Genomic DNA, 16,316 nt, shown 5'->3' on the forward strand with positions numbered 1-16,316 from the left:
TTTATATTGGTTGGAACGTTTACCAAATCATTCAATACATAATTGGGATGAGTTGGTGAATAAGTTTATTGCTAAGGTTTTCTCTCCCGGACATATGACTACTCTTAGGGATGAAATATTGGCTTTCAAGGAAGAGCCAAATGAACCTTTGCAGGAGATTTGGGAGAGGTATGAGATAATGGTGAAGGAGTGCCCGAAAAATGATATGATCGACAATATGATCCAGAAAACTTTCTACCATGGTATCAATACTACGAACCAATGCATGGTAAATCAATTGGCTGGTGAGATTCTTGATGAGATGGTGGAACCATTGTCGGCTAGGCAATCCCGAGCTAATGTTCCACAAGGTGATCCTAACGTGATGCAATTCCACAAAGAGTTGCAAGACCATGGGAAAGCCATTGCCGAATTAACAATAACCATGAGTCAACTAGCAAAGGCCTATCTTAATCAAGTTCAATCTCCTAAGCAAGTGCATTCTATGGAGGGAGTAAAGGTATTTGTGAACAAGAAGAGGACCAAAGGTCCACAAATGGACACTTGAGTGGAGAATTATGTGCAAGATGATGGTGATATTGATCAAGATGATTCATATCATGATAAAGAAGAGGAAGTTCAAGGGCAAAGAAAAAACTTCCACAACTCAAATCAACAACAATGGCAACCACAAAATATCCAAGGCAATTAGTTCTAACAATCAAGGCAATTGGCATAATAACAACAATCAAGGAAATTGGAGTGGAAACAATCAAGGAAATTGGGGAGGTAACAATAAAGGTGGTTGGGAAACAATCAAGGCAATCAGGGGTCGGTTTTTCAAAGGCCCTCAATGTATCAACAACCGAGCAACCCACCTCTTTATCTTTCCCATGGTTCAAGTTCTTCAAAAAATTAGATGGGTCATATTGAGAATATGTTTAAGCAAAAGATGGAAAAGAATTCAAATTCGGATGCCCAACTTACCTCATACAACACATTAATGCATAATCTAGAAGTTCAAATGTGGCAAATCTCTCAAGATCTATATATTTGTCCTAAGGGTGCACCACCAAGTGACACGGCGTAGTTTAGACAAACTTAGTTCAAAATCAATTAGGACTTAAAGTGTTGTAGTTTAGGATTTTGGTTAAGGTATGGCACAATTTTGGTTAGAGCGACTCAAAACCTCCCTAAGCATTACAATTTTTCAACAATCAAAGTACACTTCCTTCAGGCACCTTTCCACCCTTTCTTAATTTTTCATTTCATCACCTAGTCTTCCATTTATTCACAATAACTCTATCACAAATTCATTTATTTTGCTTGAAAATATATTGCAGGCTTTTATGGTCTGTAAATATATACACATGAACACCATATAAATAATGCTTCCATATCTTAAGTGCATGGACAAACGCAACTAACTAGAAGTCATGGGTCAGATAATTCCTCTCGTTCTTCCTCAATTGCCTTGAAGCGCACGCAATTACCTTCCCATGTTGCATTAGGACACATCCTAACCCGATACTTGAGGCATCATAATACATGACATAATCATGTGGACCCTCTGGAAGTGTTAGAACTGGCGATGAGGTCAACTAGTTCTTAAGCTGTTGGAAACTCCGCTCACAGGCCTCTGTTCACTGAAACTTAGCTTCTTTTTGAGTTAGCTTCCTCAATGGTACCGAAAGGGAAGAAAATCCCTCTACAAACCTTCGGTAGTATCTTGCTAAGCCTAGAAAGCTACGAACCTCTGTCGGAGTGGTAGGTCTAGGATAGGATTTCACGGCCTCAATCTTCAGAGTATCTACCTTTATACCTTCATTGGATACAATATGTCCCAAGAATGCTACAAACTTCGATCAGAACTCACATTTAGAAAACTTAGCATACAACTTACGATCATAAATGGTTTGGAGTACCGCTCGCAGGTGGTCCGCATGCTCCTCATCTGAACGTGAATAAACCAGAATATCATCAATAAATACTATCACAAACAGATCTAGAAATGGTCCAAATAGGATATTCATCAAGTCCATAAATAGGGCGGGTGCATTTGTCAACCGGAAGGACATAAAAAGGAACTCAAAGTAGCCATTTCGGGTCCTGAAGGCTGTCTTTAGAACATCTCTCTCCCAAACTCTGACCTGGTGGTACCCCGACCTCAAATTATTTTTGATAAGTATTTATCCCCCTACAACTGATCAAACAAGTTAGCAATCCTTGGAATTGGATACTTATTCTTAATAGTTACCTTGTTCAGTTGCCTATAATCGATACACATGCTCAGGGAGCCATCTTTCTTCCACCCAAAGAATACTGTTGTACCCCAAGTTGAGGTAGTGGGCCTGATGAAACCTTTCTCCAGCAAATCTTTTAACTGCTCCTACAACTCCTTCAATTCGGCAGGTGCCATTCTATAAGGAGGGATGAAAATTGGTTGAGTTCCGGGAAGCAAATCGATGCTAAAATCAATTTCTCGCTCTGGAGGAATAAGTGGAAGCTCATCTGGAAACACATCTACGTACTCTCTGACTACCGAAATAGACTAAAGTGTAGGTATCCCAGCATCTGCATCTCTAAATCGCATAATATGCTAAATGCACACATTTGCGATTATCTTCCTCGCCTTTAGATATAAAATAAACCTACCTCTGGGTGTCGCTATATTACCTACACATTCAAGGACTGGCTCACCTAAAAAATGAAATGTGGCTGCCTTTGCTAGGCAATCAACTGTGGCATAGAAAGCTGGCAACCAGTCCATGCCCATGATAGGATCAAAATCCATCATCTCTAGCTCAACTAGGTTGGCTGAGGTCTGAGGACTACAAACTATCACCGTACAAACTTAGTAAACCCGTCTAGTAATGACTGGTTCTCCGACCGGTGTAGATACCGCAAAAGGATCAGTCAGTATTTTAGGCACTATACCAAACCTCCCTGTGACAAACGGGGTAATATAAGATAAAGTAGATCCTAGGTCTATCAAGACATAAGCATTTTGAGAGAAAATAGTCAATATACCTGTCACAACGTCTGGTGAAGATTTCTGGTCCTGTCGATGCACTAAAGCATATATACGATTTTGCTTACCACCTGAACTGGAACCTCTACCTCTGCCTCAACCTCTACCAGAAGAAGACTGAGACTCACACCTTGAAAGATGCACGGACATAGATGATCATGTTGTTGAACTCGTTGGTTGTATCGTACCCCCAGAATCTTTATTTGACCAATCTCGCATCATATGCCCCAGACGCCCAGATGTATAATAAGCATTGAACCTGCTAGGCATTGGCCCAAGTTTCCTATGGTTTCCTCTACCACAGATGTCACTCCACAATGGAAATAACCATGTTTGCCTTAATCCTCACTATCGCTGCAAACCCGACACCCGTGAGCTCTCACCTGGTCCTGACTAAGCATAACAGTCATATCTGTAACCCTATAACTGAGGTGGTGGAGGCCTAGGTTGCCGTACGAAGTACTGGGCCTTTAAATACCCTGAGACTACTCCTAAGACCTAGAAAATCTCATTCTCTTCCACTGCCCTTGCTCACTCCTCTCTGTACCCTGCTGCTGATGCTTGCCCCTTTTTATATTCTGGGCAAATGCCTGAATCCGAGAGATATCAATACTATAATGCAATGCAGTAGTGGCAAATGCCTCGATCAACTCTAGGGCCAACCCCGCTATAAACCTGTGGATCTTGTCCCACATAGTAGCAACTATGGATGGAGCATATCTAGCCAATGAGTCAAAACGGAGCCTGCCGGATCTCCCGAGGGGAGGTAGAAACTGATCGACTCGAGCCTGTCGGATCTCCCATGGTAAGTATTGGTCAAGGAAGGCAGTTGAAAAATTCTCCCAAATAGCGAAAAGTGCATCATGTCCTCTGGACCTCTCCAATCCCTCGTACCAAAGGATGGCTATATCTCAAAGTCAAAAAACTGCTAGCTCAACTGCCTTTTTTTCTGTGGCATGCATAACTCGAAATATGCTATGAAGCAGATCTATTAAATCCTACGGGTCCTCCCTCTGAACTGTCCCTGTGAATCCCGGGGGATTCAAAACCATAAACTATCATACCCTTGAACTCCTAGACCCCTCAGAAGACCCTACACTAGCTTATGCCCTAGCATGTTGCTGGGTAGCTACCAACTGTGTTAACCAATGCACCACACTCCTCAAGTCCTAGTCTGATGGAAGTGGAGAGGGAACTGGATATGCAGTATCCCTAGTAATCTCCTCGGGTGGTGGAGGAGCCGGTAATGGCTGAGTAAGGGTCTCGCCCCGGGTATATCTACAAGTGGTACACTGCTGGTACCCTCACCCACTATTGTATCTCTCCTCTGACTAGTCGTAGTCTTCCTAGTTACCGTCATCTCATGAAAGCACCAATACGGAAGTTTAACTCAAATTTCCTATAACTCAGTTCTACAACACGATTTGGATTTTAAATAAGGGTAACCAACTACTAAATGCCATGTAGTTCCCTTCTTATATAATGTGGTGCATAACATATCTATAAACAAGACCCTACTAGACACTGCTTGTATACTCCCTAGGATAAAACTACTCTGATACCAAGTTTGTCACACCCCGAACATGGGGGAAGAGACCGGCACCTGGTGCCTCACTTAACCTAGCGTACCAAATTGCGATTGAGTGACTCTAAACATACAATGTCATACATTGGCTATAAGGACACGTTCCAAGATAATTTGCGAAACAAAATATAAAACTGAACGGAAACTAGCTCTGACTGAACATCAATATAAAGCTGCGTCGACAATGCCGTCATAACTACTACATCTGATAAACCAACAAAAATATACATACAAGGCATACAAGCCCAACATAATGCACTAACTTACAGGATATGTCTACAAGCCTCTACTGATGGATGTATTATGGTTGGAACAGGGCCCATAATATATACACAATATGTACTTAAAACCCTAGGCTCGGCAACTCTGAAGGACATTGAGCTTATCGATCAAGCTGATCACGGACAGCACCTAACGGAGGAGGTTTACTAGTATGTCTATCTGAACCTGCATGCATGAAATTCAGTGTCCCTGAGAATGGGATGTCAATACAAAATAATGTACTGAGTATGTAAGGAAATAAAATAACTGAAAGATGAAACTAAACTGATAATTTAATAACTGAGCATAATTGGGAGTCAAAAGATGATCTGGAGATATACTGACCCGCTGATACTGACTCAACTATCTCAATATAGTAAGTAAAATAGTTGCCCGGCCCTATAAGGCTCAGAACATGTAACTGCTCGGCCATAGTAGGCTAGCTCATAGGTGCTCGGCCATACTAGGCTCGGTATCTTGGCCATTCTAGGCTCGCTCATAGGCACTCGGCCATAGTAGGCTCGGTATATAACGTACCATCCGATTAGAGTTTTCCCAATAGGGGCCTGCCCACCGATTATAGCTCGGTTGTGGTGAAAATACTGTAATACTGTATATATATATATAGACCCTATACCCTCTTGACTGAAATAACATAATACTTAATTGAATAGAAAGTCCCAAAAATGGAGAATAATGTAACTTCTAACACTAGGATAATGTGAATAAATTCAGGAATACAAAATTCTCTTTATGTCTCGTTATCAAACACATGTAGTTATGAGATCATACCAAAATGAACCACGTTTAGCTCATCTCTTCGCACCTTAATCTACAACAATGATAATAATACTATCATTAAGTTATGAAAGGTACAACTATCGAATAATGAACGATAGACTTATTTTATATTAAAACGGACAGCATCTCCCCTATGATCTTCACTTCCTCCAAATTCAAGATAACACCAACAACACAAGAACACAATAATAATAACAGATATACATTATTTTACAACCTTATATACACCACAAAATACTACAAAACAGCCCAACACATCCCAATCTCTTCATACACAAAACGACCACCGTAGTAGTGTCAAATAGCCTGAAAATGTTATGACGAAAAACCAGCCCCCCACCCTACATTTATGTGTTGTTTCTCCACACTCTTTATCCTCCAAAACTCCCTAAAACAGTAGCAAAACATGCAATTTAACAGCAACACTAAACAATCCACTACAAGTTGAATAACTCGAACTCACGGCTTCCGATCACCATCGCGTGAGTTCTTACAAATATAGAACGACTTCCCATAAATTTAAAGCAGGAAAAATGGATTAAATAGAGCAGTAAACTTAACTTATATGTTGAATAACTCAGCTCCTATCTTGGTTCTTCAAACTGTAGGCCTTTCCTCCAACTAGAACTTGAAAAGGAGAGAAAATCAATTAGGGTTGTGCAATATTTGGAAGGATGTTTGCAGGGGTTTAGGTCTGGTTATTGTGCCCTATGATCAGTGTATTATATGAAGGAAATAGGGCTTTAAAATGTCTCTTTGGACGACCCGAACTGACCCATTTTTGGACATATATAATCCTCTCATTTATGCAAGTAGGTGACACACCTACTTGTCACCTAGCAGTCTGCGCAGTCTTGCACAAACACATATATCTCTCAACTCTGATGTCGTATTGATAAAAGGTTAAATGAGTTAGAAAATAGACTAATAGATATTAAATTTGATGTGTGTAACACCCCGTAACTCTAAGTATATTGGCAGAAAATTGCAGTTACATTTGACCCAAATTCAGTAAAACTTATGAACATAACATGTGATGACTTTCATCGACTTTTGTTCCACAAAACGCATGACCTCGAACTTAACACATGACTATCATTAAACTAAAATAAATCACAACATAAATATCTTATCATGTTAAGAAACCTAGTGTGCTTACGAGGCACTTTTACGTACGAAAACAAATAGGGTGTAACATTGCAATCTTTACTGACACTTCGCATTTGCCAAGTTGATGTCACAATTGAGACATCTGAGACCATTTTCAATATTTCTTCTTTTCAACTTATTTTTGACTCATTTTCACTTGGTTTCTTCATGATCACTTCTAAATCACATAGAACCTGTAAAATAGAAGTAAACGACATTAAACCCACGATTTTATCAATCAAATATAGGAAACATCTATGCTTAAACACGAGATAAGTTGGTAAAACACCAACTTATCATCCTCCAACTCCCTACCCTCAAAGACTTTCCAAGAAAAATGATTAGAATCAATTCAAGAAGTTCATTCAAATGATGAAGTTTCTTTCAATTAATGTGCCATTTGTAGAAGCTTTGGAACAAATACCCGGTTATGCAATGTTTATGAATGATCTTGTGACTAAGAAGCGGCCAATGAATTTTGAAACTATCAAGGTCACTCATCAAGTGAGTGAAATTGTTCATTCCATGGCTCCTAATTTGGAGGATCCCGGTACTTTCACGATTCCTTGAACAATTGGGAGTACCGAGTTTGCCAATGCTCTTTGTGATTTTCGGGCCAGTATCAATTTGATGCCCTATTCGGTTTTCAAAACATTGGGAATTGGGAAACCAAGACCCACATCTATGGGTTGCAAATGGACGATCATACCATGAAGAGGTCGTTGGGTGTGATTGAAGATGTTTTGGTCCAGGTTGATAAGTTCATTCTTTCGGCGAAATTTGTTATTCTAGATGTAAAGTCGATTATGAAGTGCCTATAATTCTTGGGAGACCTTTCCTTGCTACGGGTAAGGCTCATTGTGATGTGGAAAGTGGAGAACTCACTTTTCATATTGGTGATGAACAACTGGTATTCCTAGTGTATAAGTCTATGCCACAACCAAATAATAATGAGGAGTGTTTTTGTGGATTTTGTGATCGATATTTTTGTTGATGATACAAGTGCTATAATCAATATTGGTGATATGTTGGAAGCCGTTTTGATCATTTTTGATGATGACGAGAAGGATGGTTTTATGGAATGTGTGAATTCTTTGCAAGGAATGGGGTTGTACAACTATGCACCCCGAAAAATATCTTTGGATCTTGAGAATAGGAAGACTCCTCCTTCAAAGCCTTATATTCAAGAGCCACCTACTGTGGAGTTGAATCCATTACCTCCACACCTTCGGTATGAATTTTATAACCCTTGTCTACTTTACCGGTTATTATTTCCTCTTGTTTGACTAACGTGTAGGTTGATTCCACATTGGCGTTGTTGCAAAATAGGAAGAAAGCTATTTGTTGGACTTTGGCGGATATTTGGGGTATAAGCCCACCTTTTGCTTGGAAAAGATCAAGTTGGAGGATAGTGTTGAACTATCCATTGGACATCAAAGAAGACTCAATGAGTCTATGTAAGAAGTTGTCAAGAAGGAGATTATTAAGTGGTTGGATGCCGGGGTTGTCTATCCCATGTCCGATAGTTCATGGACCTTTACGATTCAATATGTCCCAAAGAAAGGGGAAAACAATGTTGTTACCAATGATAAGAATGGGTTGATTCCTGCAAGAACGGTGACCGGTTGGAGGGTTTGTATGGATAATCGTAAGCTCAATAAAGTTACAAGGAAGGATCACTTTCCACTTCCTTTCTTGGACCAAATGCTAGATAGATTGGCCAACCAAGCTTTCTATTGTTTTCTTGAAGGGTACACATGCTACAACCAAATTCCCATTGCTCCAGAAGATCAAGAAAAAACAACCTTTACATGTCCCTATGGTACTTTTACTTTCAAGTGGATGCCTTCTGGTTTGTGTAATGCACCGGTGACTTTTTAATAGTATATGATGGCTATTTTCACTAACATGGTGGAGGACTACCTTGAAGTTTTCATGGATGACTTCTTGGTGGTTGGGGATTCTTTTGATGATAGTTTTGCAAATTTGGACAAAGTGTTGGCTAGATGTGAAGAGACAAATTTGGTGCTCAATTGGGAGAAACGCCATTTCATGGTTGAGGAACGCATTGTCCATGGCCATAAAATCTCAAGGAATGGAATTCAAGTTGACAAGGCGAAGATTGAGGTGGTTTCTAAGCTTCCACCCCAAACTTCGGTGAAGGGTGCGGAGTTTCCTAGGCCATGCGGATTTCTACCGGCACTTTGTCAAAGATTTCTCTAAAGTGGTGTACCTATTGTGCAAGCTCCTTGAGAAGGATGCCAAGTTCCATTTCAATGATGATTGTATGATGTCTTTTGAACTATTGAAACTCAAGTTGACAGCTACTCATATCATTACCGCTCCAAATTGGAGTTTGCCTTTTGAACTAATGTGTGATACAAGTGACGTAGCGGTTGGGACTGTTTTGAGGCCACGTATTAACAACATTTTTCATCCAGTTTCCTATACTAGTAAGATGATGAATATTGCCCAAGTCAGTTACACCGTTATGGAGAAAGAGCTCCTTGATATTGTATTTTCCATTGAGTAGTTCCAATCGTACTTGATGGGTGCCAAAGTTATTGTCCACATGAATCATGTGGTGCTTCGCTATCTTATGAGCAAAAAGAATTCTAAAGCTCTGTTGATGAGATGGGTACTCTTGTTGCAAGAATTTGATTTTGATATTCAGGATAGGAAAGGTAGTAAAAACTAATTGGCAGACCACTCGTCTCGTTTGGAGAAGGAGGGGAGGCCACATTATGGCCTTGAAATCAATGACTCCTTCCGCGATGAGAAACTATTGGCAATTTTAATGAAATGGGTGTCGTGGTTTGCGGACATGGCAAATCTTCTTGTGAGTGGAATCATTCCGATTGAGTTCTCTTCAAACCAAAGGAAGAAGCTCAAAAGAGATTGTCAGATTATTATTAGGATGAACCATACCTTTTCCGTATTTGTATGGATGAGGTCATTAGAAGTGTGTACCGAAGAAGAGCAAGGCTATATTCTTGGTGCTTGTCATTCTTCACCATATGGTGGTCATCATGGTAGAGCAAGAACGGCGACCAAAGTTCTTAGTTGTGGTTTCTATTGGCCTACTCTTTACAATGATGCAAGTGACTTAGTGAAAAGATATGATGAATGCCAATGGGCTGGTGGAATTTCAAAGAACAATGAGATGCCTCTCACAACCATCTTGGAGTTTGATATTTTCGATGTTTAGGGCATTGACTTTGTGGGCCATTTTGTGAGTTCTTGTGGAAACACTTATATCTTGGTCGCGGTGGATTATGTGTCCAAAAGGGTTGAGGCCATTTCATTACCCAACAATGAAGCGAAAAGTGTAATGGCTTTGTTGACGAAGACTATTTGTACAAGATTTGGTACTCAACGTGCAATCATAAGTGTTGGGGGGTCGCACTTTTGCAACAAGACTTTTGGCACTTTACTTAGCAAGTCTGGTCTTACTCACAAAGTCACTCCCTGTCATCCACAAGATAGTGGTCAAGTGGAAGTCTCCAACCCGGAGATAAAGAGTATCTTATCTGAAACGGTGAATGCTAATCGGACAGATGGATCTGATGATGCATTATGGGCTTCTCGGTCGGCTAACAAAATACCTATCAGAATGTCTCATACCGGTTAGTGTTCAGGAAAGCTTGCGATCTTCTAGTTGAACTAAAGCACAAAATGGAAAAAATAATGTCAGAAAGATTTTGATAGGATCAAAGAATATTTGTAAAATCCAACTATGTTAGTCCCCCCCCCCGAACACTAGAAACTGCTGCTATTGTACATGTCCTTTCTGGATAATGTATTTGGATGCATGTTGGGACAACACAATTAGACTGGAAGGAAAGAGCAAGCTATCTATTACCTGAGCAAGAAGTTTACATCATACGAGGCCAAATACACTTTGTTAGAGTGAACTTGTTACGCTTTGACATGGATCGCTCAGAAGTTAAGGCACTACATGTCGGCATACACCACACATATGATATTCCGATCCGCTCAAGTACATCTTCTATAAGCCGATGCCTACTAGAAAGTTGGCAAAATGGAAGATTTTTCTCAGCGAGTTCGATGTTGTATGCGTAACATGGAAATCTATCAAGGGACAAGCATTAGCTGACCATCTCGCAGAGAACACAGTGGAAAAGGACTATGAGCCGCTCACTATGTACTTTCCGAATGAAGAAGTGTTGTTCATAGGGGAGGACATTGCAGAGTCGTACCCATGGTGGAGAATGTTTTTTGACGAAGCAGCAGACTTCAAAGGTGTATGGATTAATGCAGTCTTAATTTATGAGTCAGGACAGCATTACCCAACTTCAGTGAAGATAAGGTTTCTGTGCACCAATAATATAGCTATGTATGAAGCATACATCCTCGGGATTAGGATGGCAGTCGACATGAACATCAAGGAACTTCTGGTCATAGGAGATTCTAATCTACTGATACATCAAGTTCAAGGTGAATGGACTGCCAAAAGTTTCAAGAGCATTCTATACCTGCAATGTGTGAAAGAGTTGTGCAATAAATTCATCAAGATCGAATTCAGACATGTTCTCAAAATCCAGAATGAGTTTGCCAATGCTCTTGCAACCTTGTCATCTATTATCCAACATCCAAATAAGAATTACATCAACCCAATTGAGATAGAGTTTTGGGATCAGCACACGTACTATTTCCATGTAGATGAAGAGGTAGACGATAAATCATGGTACTACTACATCAAAAGGTTCCTTAAACCAAGCGAATACTGTGATAATGCCACCCGTGGTCAGAAACGAGCATTAAGAACACTAGCAAATCACTTTTTCCTTAACGAGGAATTCTTGTACAGGAGGATACCAAACTTTAATCTATTAAGGTGTGTAGATGCCGCTGAAGGAACCAGATTACTGGAAGAAATACACGCAAGAACATGAGGACCTCACATGAATGGTTTCACTTTGGCGGAGAAGATTTTAAGAGCTAGATAATTTTGGATGACCATGGAAAGCGATAATATTCGTTACATGTAGAAGTGTCACCAGTGCTAGATTCACGGGGATTGCAACCAGGTTCCACCTAACTAGGTGAATGTAATAGGTTCTCCTTGGCAGTTCGCCACTTGGGCATGAACATGATTAGACCTATAGAGCATGCTGCATCAAATGGACATCATTTGATCCTTGTAGCCATGGACGACTACACCAAACAGGCTGAAGCTTATACATACAAGGCCGTTACGAAGAAAGTGGTAGAAGATTTAATCTGTAACAACATAGTATGCCAAGTCAGGATCTGAGAGTTAATTATCACCGATAATGCAGCCAACCTCAATATCTATCTCATGAGGGAGATTTGCTAGAAGTTCAGAATCGTCCATCTTAGTTCCACAGCCCATAGGTTGCAAATGAATGGAGTTGTTGAAGCAGCCAATAAAAAAATCAAAAGCATGTTATGAAAAGATAGTGGAAAATCACGGATAGTGGCAGGAGAAATTATCCTTTGATTTATTGGGTTACTGAACCACCATGAGAATCTAGTAGGACAACACCATACATGCGACTCTAGAATGGATTTTTTAGGGTTCCGATAACTCCGTATGGTGATTTTCGACTTAGGAGTATGTTCAGATATTTATTTGGAGATCGATAGGTCATTTTGGCTTGAATTGGCGAAAGTTGGAAAGTTGAAGGTTTGAAAGATTGAGACACTTGACCGAGAGTTGACTTTGTTGATATCGGGTTTGGAAGTTGGTTTCGGAAGTTGGAATAGGTCCGTTGTGTCAATTACGACTTCTGTGCAAAATTTGAGTTCAACCGGAGTTGGTTTGATAGCTTTCGGCATTGGTTTAAGAAGTTGGAAATCTATTAGTTTCGTTAGGCTTGAATTGGGGTGTGATTCCAATTTTAGATGTTGTTTGATGTGATTTGAGGCTTCGACTAAGTTAGTATCATGTTTTAGGATGTGTTGGTATGTTTGGATGGGGTCCCGAGGGCCTTGAATGAGATTCAAATAGATTTCAGATTAAATTTGGACTTAGAACTTGGCTGAATTATTCTGATGCCTGGTGTGATCGCACATGTGAGAATGGGGCCGCAGGTGCAAAGTCGTAGAAGCGATAGGAGGCCGCAGGTGCATAGGCTGGCTAGGTTGGGCAGAGGCCATAGGTGCATATGATCCTGAATCAATTTGTTTTTCTCCATGGCATCCTGAACAAAATCAGTACCCAACAACCTAGCCTCTCCTGGCCCAAACCAACCAACTGGAGAATGACATCGCCTCCCATATAAGGCCTCATAAGGAGCCATCTGAATACTCGATTATTAGCTGTTGTTGCAGGCAAACTCTGCAAGTGGTAGAAACTGATCCCAAGAACCCCCCCAAAATCCATAAACAAGTGCGTAGCATATCCTCCAAAATCTGAATAGAGCGCACAGACTATCTGTCCATCTAGGGATGGAATGCTGTGCTCAACTCAACCTGTGTGCCCAACTCTCACTACGCTGCTCCCCAAAATTGTGATGTGAATTGCGTGCCTCGATAAAAAAAATAATGGACAGCGGCACACTGCGAAGGAGAACAATCTCGCAGATATAGATCGCAGACAGCAACTCTAAAGAATAGGTAGTCACCACCAGATTGAAATGTACGGACTTAGTGAAGTGGTCAAAAATCACCCAAATAACATCAAAATTCTTCAAAGTTCATGGGAGCGCAACAACGAAGTCCATGGTAACACGCTCCCATTTCCACTCAAGAATCTCATGTCTCTAAAACAAACCTCCTGGCCTCTGATGCTCGTACTTCACCTGCTAACAGTTCCAGCACTGAGTCATATACTCCACTATATCATTCTTCATTCTTCTCCACCAATAGTTATACCTCATGTCCCGATACATCTTCGCGGCACCCAGATGAATAAAATACCACAAACTATGGGCCTTCTCAAGAATCAACTCACACAATCCATCCATATTTGGTACACCAACCCGACCCTGCGTCTATAGCACCCTATCACCTCCAATAGAAACGTCCTTGGAAACTCTGTGTTGCACCATGTCCTTAAGGACAAGCAAATGGGGGTCGTCATACTAATGCTCTCTAATGCGCTCAAATGAAGAAGGGCAAGAGACCATGCAAGCTACAATCCGTCTAGGCTCCGAAACGTCTAACCTCACGAATTGATTGGCCAAGACCTAAACATCTGCTGCTAGCAGTCTCTCACCAACTGGAATATATGTAAGGCTGCCCATACTTAATGCCATTCTACTAAAGGCATCGTCCACCACATTGGCCTTCCCGGGATGATAAAAAATGGTGAAATCATAGTCTTTTAACAGCTCCAGCCATCTTCGCTGCCTCAAATTTAGATCATTTTGCTTAAACACGTGTTGTAGACTTTGATGATCTATAAATACCTCACAGGACACGTTGTAGATATAATGCCTCCAAATCATCAATGCACGAACAATAGTTGCCAAGTCTAAGTCATGAACGAGGTAGTTCTTCTCACGGGGATTCAAATAGCGTGAAGCACAAATAGTCACCATACCGTCCTGCATCAAGACACACCCAATACCAATCCAAGAAGCATCACAATATATTGTATATGAACCCGATGCTAAAGGTAAAACTAGAATCGGAGTTGTGGTCAAGGCAGTCTTGAGCTTCTAAAAACTCTCCTCACACTTATCAGACCACCGGAATGGATCACCTTTTTGGGTCAATCTAGTCAAAGGTGTAGAAATGGAATAGAAACCTCCACGAAAAAGTGATAATATCCGGCCAAGCCAAGAACACTCTAAATTTCAGTAGCTGACGACGGTCAAGGACAACTCTAAACTGCCTCAATCTATTTCGGATCTACCTTGATAACCTCAATGGAAACCACATGCCCCAAGAACGCCACAGAATCAAGCAAAATCTCACAGTTGGAGAATTTAGCAAAAAAACACATATTGCTAGAATACACTATTCATCAGATGCATAAATGTTGTTGAGGCATTAGTCAACCCAAAAGACATCACAAAGAACTCGTAGGGACCATAGCGGGTCCTGGATGTTGTTTTTAGAATATCAGAATCCCGAATATTCAACTGGTGATACCCAGACCTCAAATTAATCTTAGAGAATGCTCTAGCGCCCTAAAGCTGGTAAAATAAGTCATAAATGCGCGACAATGGGTACTTGTTCATAATTGTAACTTTGTTCAACTTCCTATAATCAATGCACATCTTTATGATGCTATTCTTCTTCTTCACACAAAAAAAAATTCTTCTACTTCACAAACAGAACCGGTGCACCCCAAGGCGACACACTAGGCCTAATAAATCCCATATCAAGAAGCTCCTGAACCTGTTCTTTCAATTCCTTCAGCTGTGCTGGTGCCATGTGGTACAAAGGAATAGAAATGGCTTGAGTGCCCAGAACCAAGTCAATACTAAAATCAATATCCCTGTCGGGTGGCAGGCCCGACAGGTCTACACGAAACATATTCGGAAAGTCCCATACTACCAAAACAGACTCAATGGTAGGAGTATCAGCACCAACATACCTCACAAAGGCGAAATATGCCATACATCCCATCTGAACCATCCATTGGGGCTTCAAATGTGAAATCATTCTACTGGTAACATAGTCTAGAGAACCTCTCCACTCAATCCTCGTCAATCACGGTATCGCTAATGTCAAGGTTTTACCGTTACAATCCTCAATAGCATGACATGGTGAACCCCAATCCATGCCTAGAATCACGTCAAAATCAACCATACTAAGTAGTAAAAGATCAACTCTCATCTCTAATCCCTAAATAGTCTCCACACATTACCGATACACACAGTCCACAATAATAGAATCACTCACCGACATAGATACATGAACATGTGTAACTAAGGAGTCACGTGGCATATCTAAATAACGAGGAAAGTATGATGATACATATGAATAAGTGGAACCAAGGTCAAATAATATGGAAGCATCTCTATAGCACACTGAAACAATACATGTTATCACTGCGTCTGAAGCAACGACTCCTGGCCTGGTGGGAAAAGCATAGCATCGATCCTGACCACCACCTGATTGACCTCCCCCTCTAGGGTGACCTCGAACTGCTTGAGTGCCACCCTAAGCTGGCTAAGCTGGTGGTGAAGTAACTAGCATGGAACTCATAGCCTGATCCCTCTACTGAACATGACCTCTCATAAGACAGGGACAATACCTTCTTACATGCCCCAAATCTCCACACGTGAAGCAACCTTGATCTGATAATGGCGGAGGGTACTGAATCGGACCCTAAGAACGAGAATAACCACTAGAAGAACCTGGTACAGATGAACCCTAAATTGATTAAGCATAGGATAGACTCTGATCTGGGAGGGCACTGAAAGATGACTGTCCCGGACGAGCACTATATGAACCATGGCTAGCTAATGCACCACGATGAACAGGCTGAGCCATTAGAGCGGGCCTATAAGGACGACGCTTGTTGTGATGGGACTGCACTCTAGATGAGGCACTATTGAAACTACCTGA

General features: G+C 40.9%; 1 protein-coding gene across 1 annotated transcript; it reads left to right on the plus strand.

Annotated features, from left to right (window-relative positions):
• The first annotated feature begins 10,825 nt into the window (after positions 1-10,825).
• Positions 10,826-11,722, plus strand: LOC107771864 (uncharacterized). The gene has a single exon (XM_016591327.2). It carries the CDS (start codon positions 10,826-10,828, stop codon positions 11,720-11,722), a length of 897 nt encoding a protein of 298 aa, XP_016446813.2.
• The last annotated feature ends 4,594 nt before the right edge of the window (positions 11,723-16,316 follow it).

The sequence above is a fragment of the Nicotiana tabacum genome, unplaced genomic scaffold (genome assembly GCF_000715075.1).
Source record: "Nicotiana tabacum cultivar K326 unplaced genomic scaffold, ASM71507v2 Un00041, whole genome shotgun sequence".
In the NCBI taxonomy this organism is placed as follows: Eukaryota; Viridiplantae; Streptophyta; class Magnoliopsida; order Solanales; family Solanaceae; genus Nicotiana; species Nicotiana tabacum.

Excerpts from the sequence above, each read along its gene's own strand:
- LOC107771864 (XM_016591327.2), top strand. The coding sequence starts at position 10,826 with ATGCCTACTAGAAAGTTGGCAAAATGGAAGATTTTTCTCAGCGAGTTC.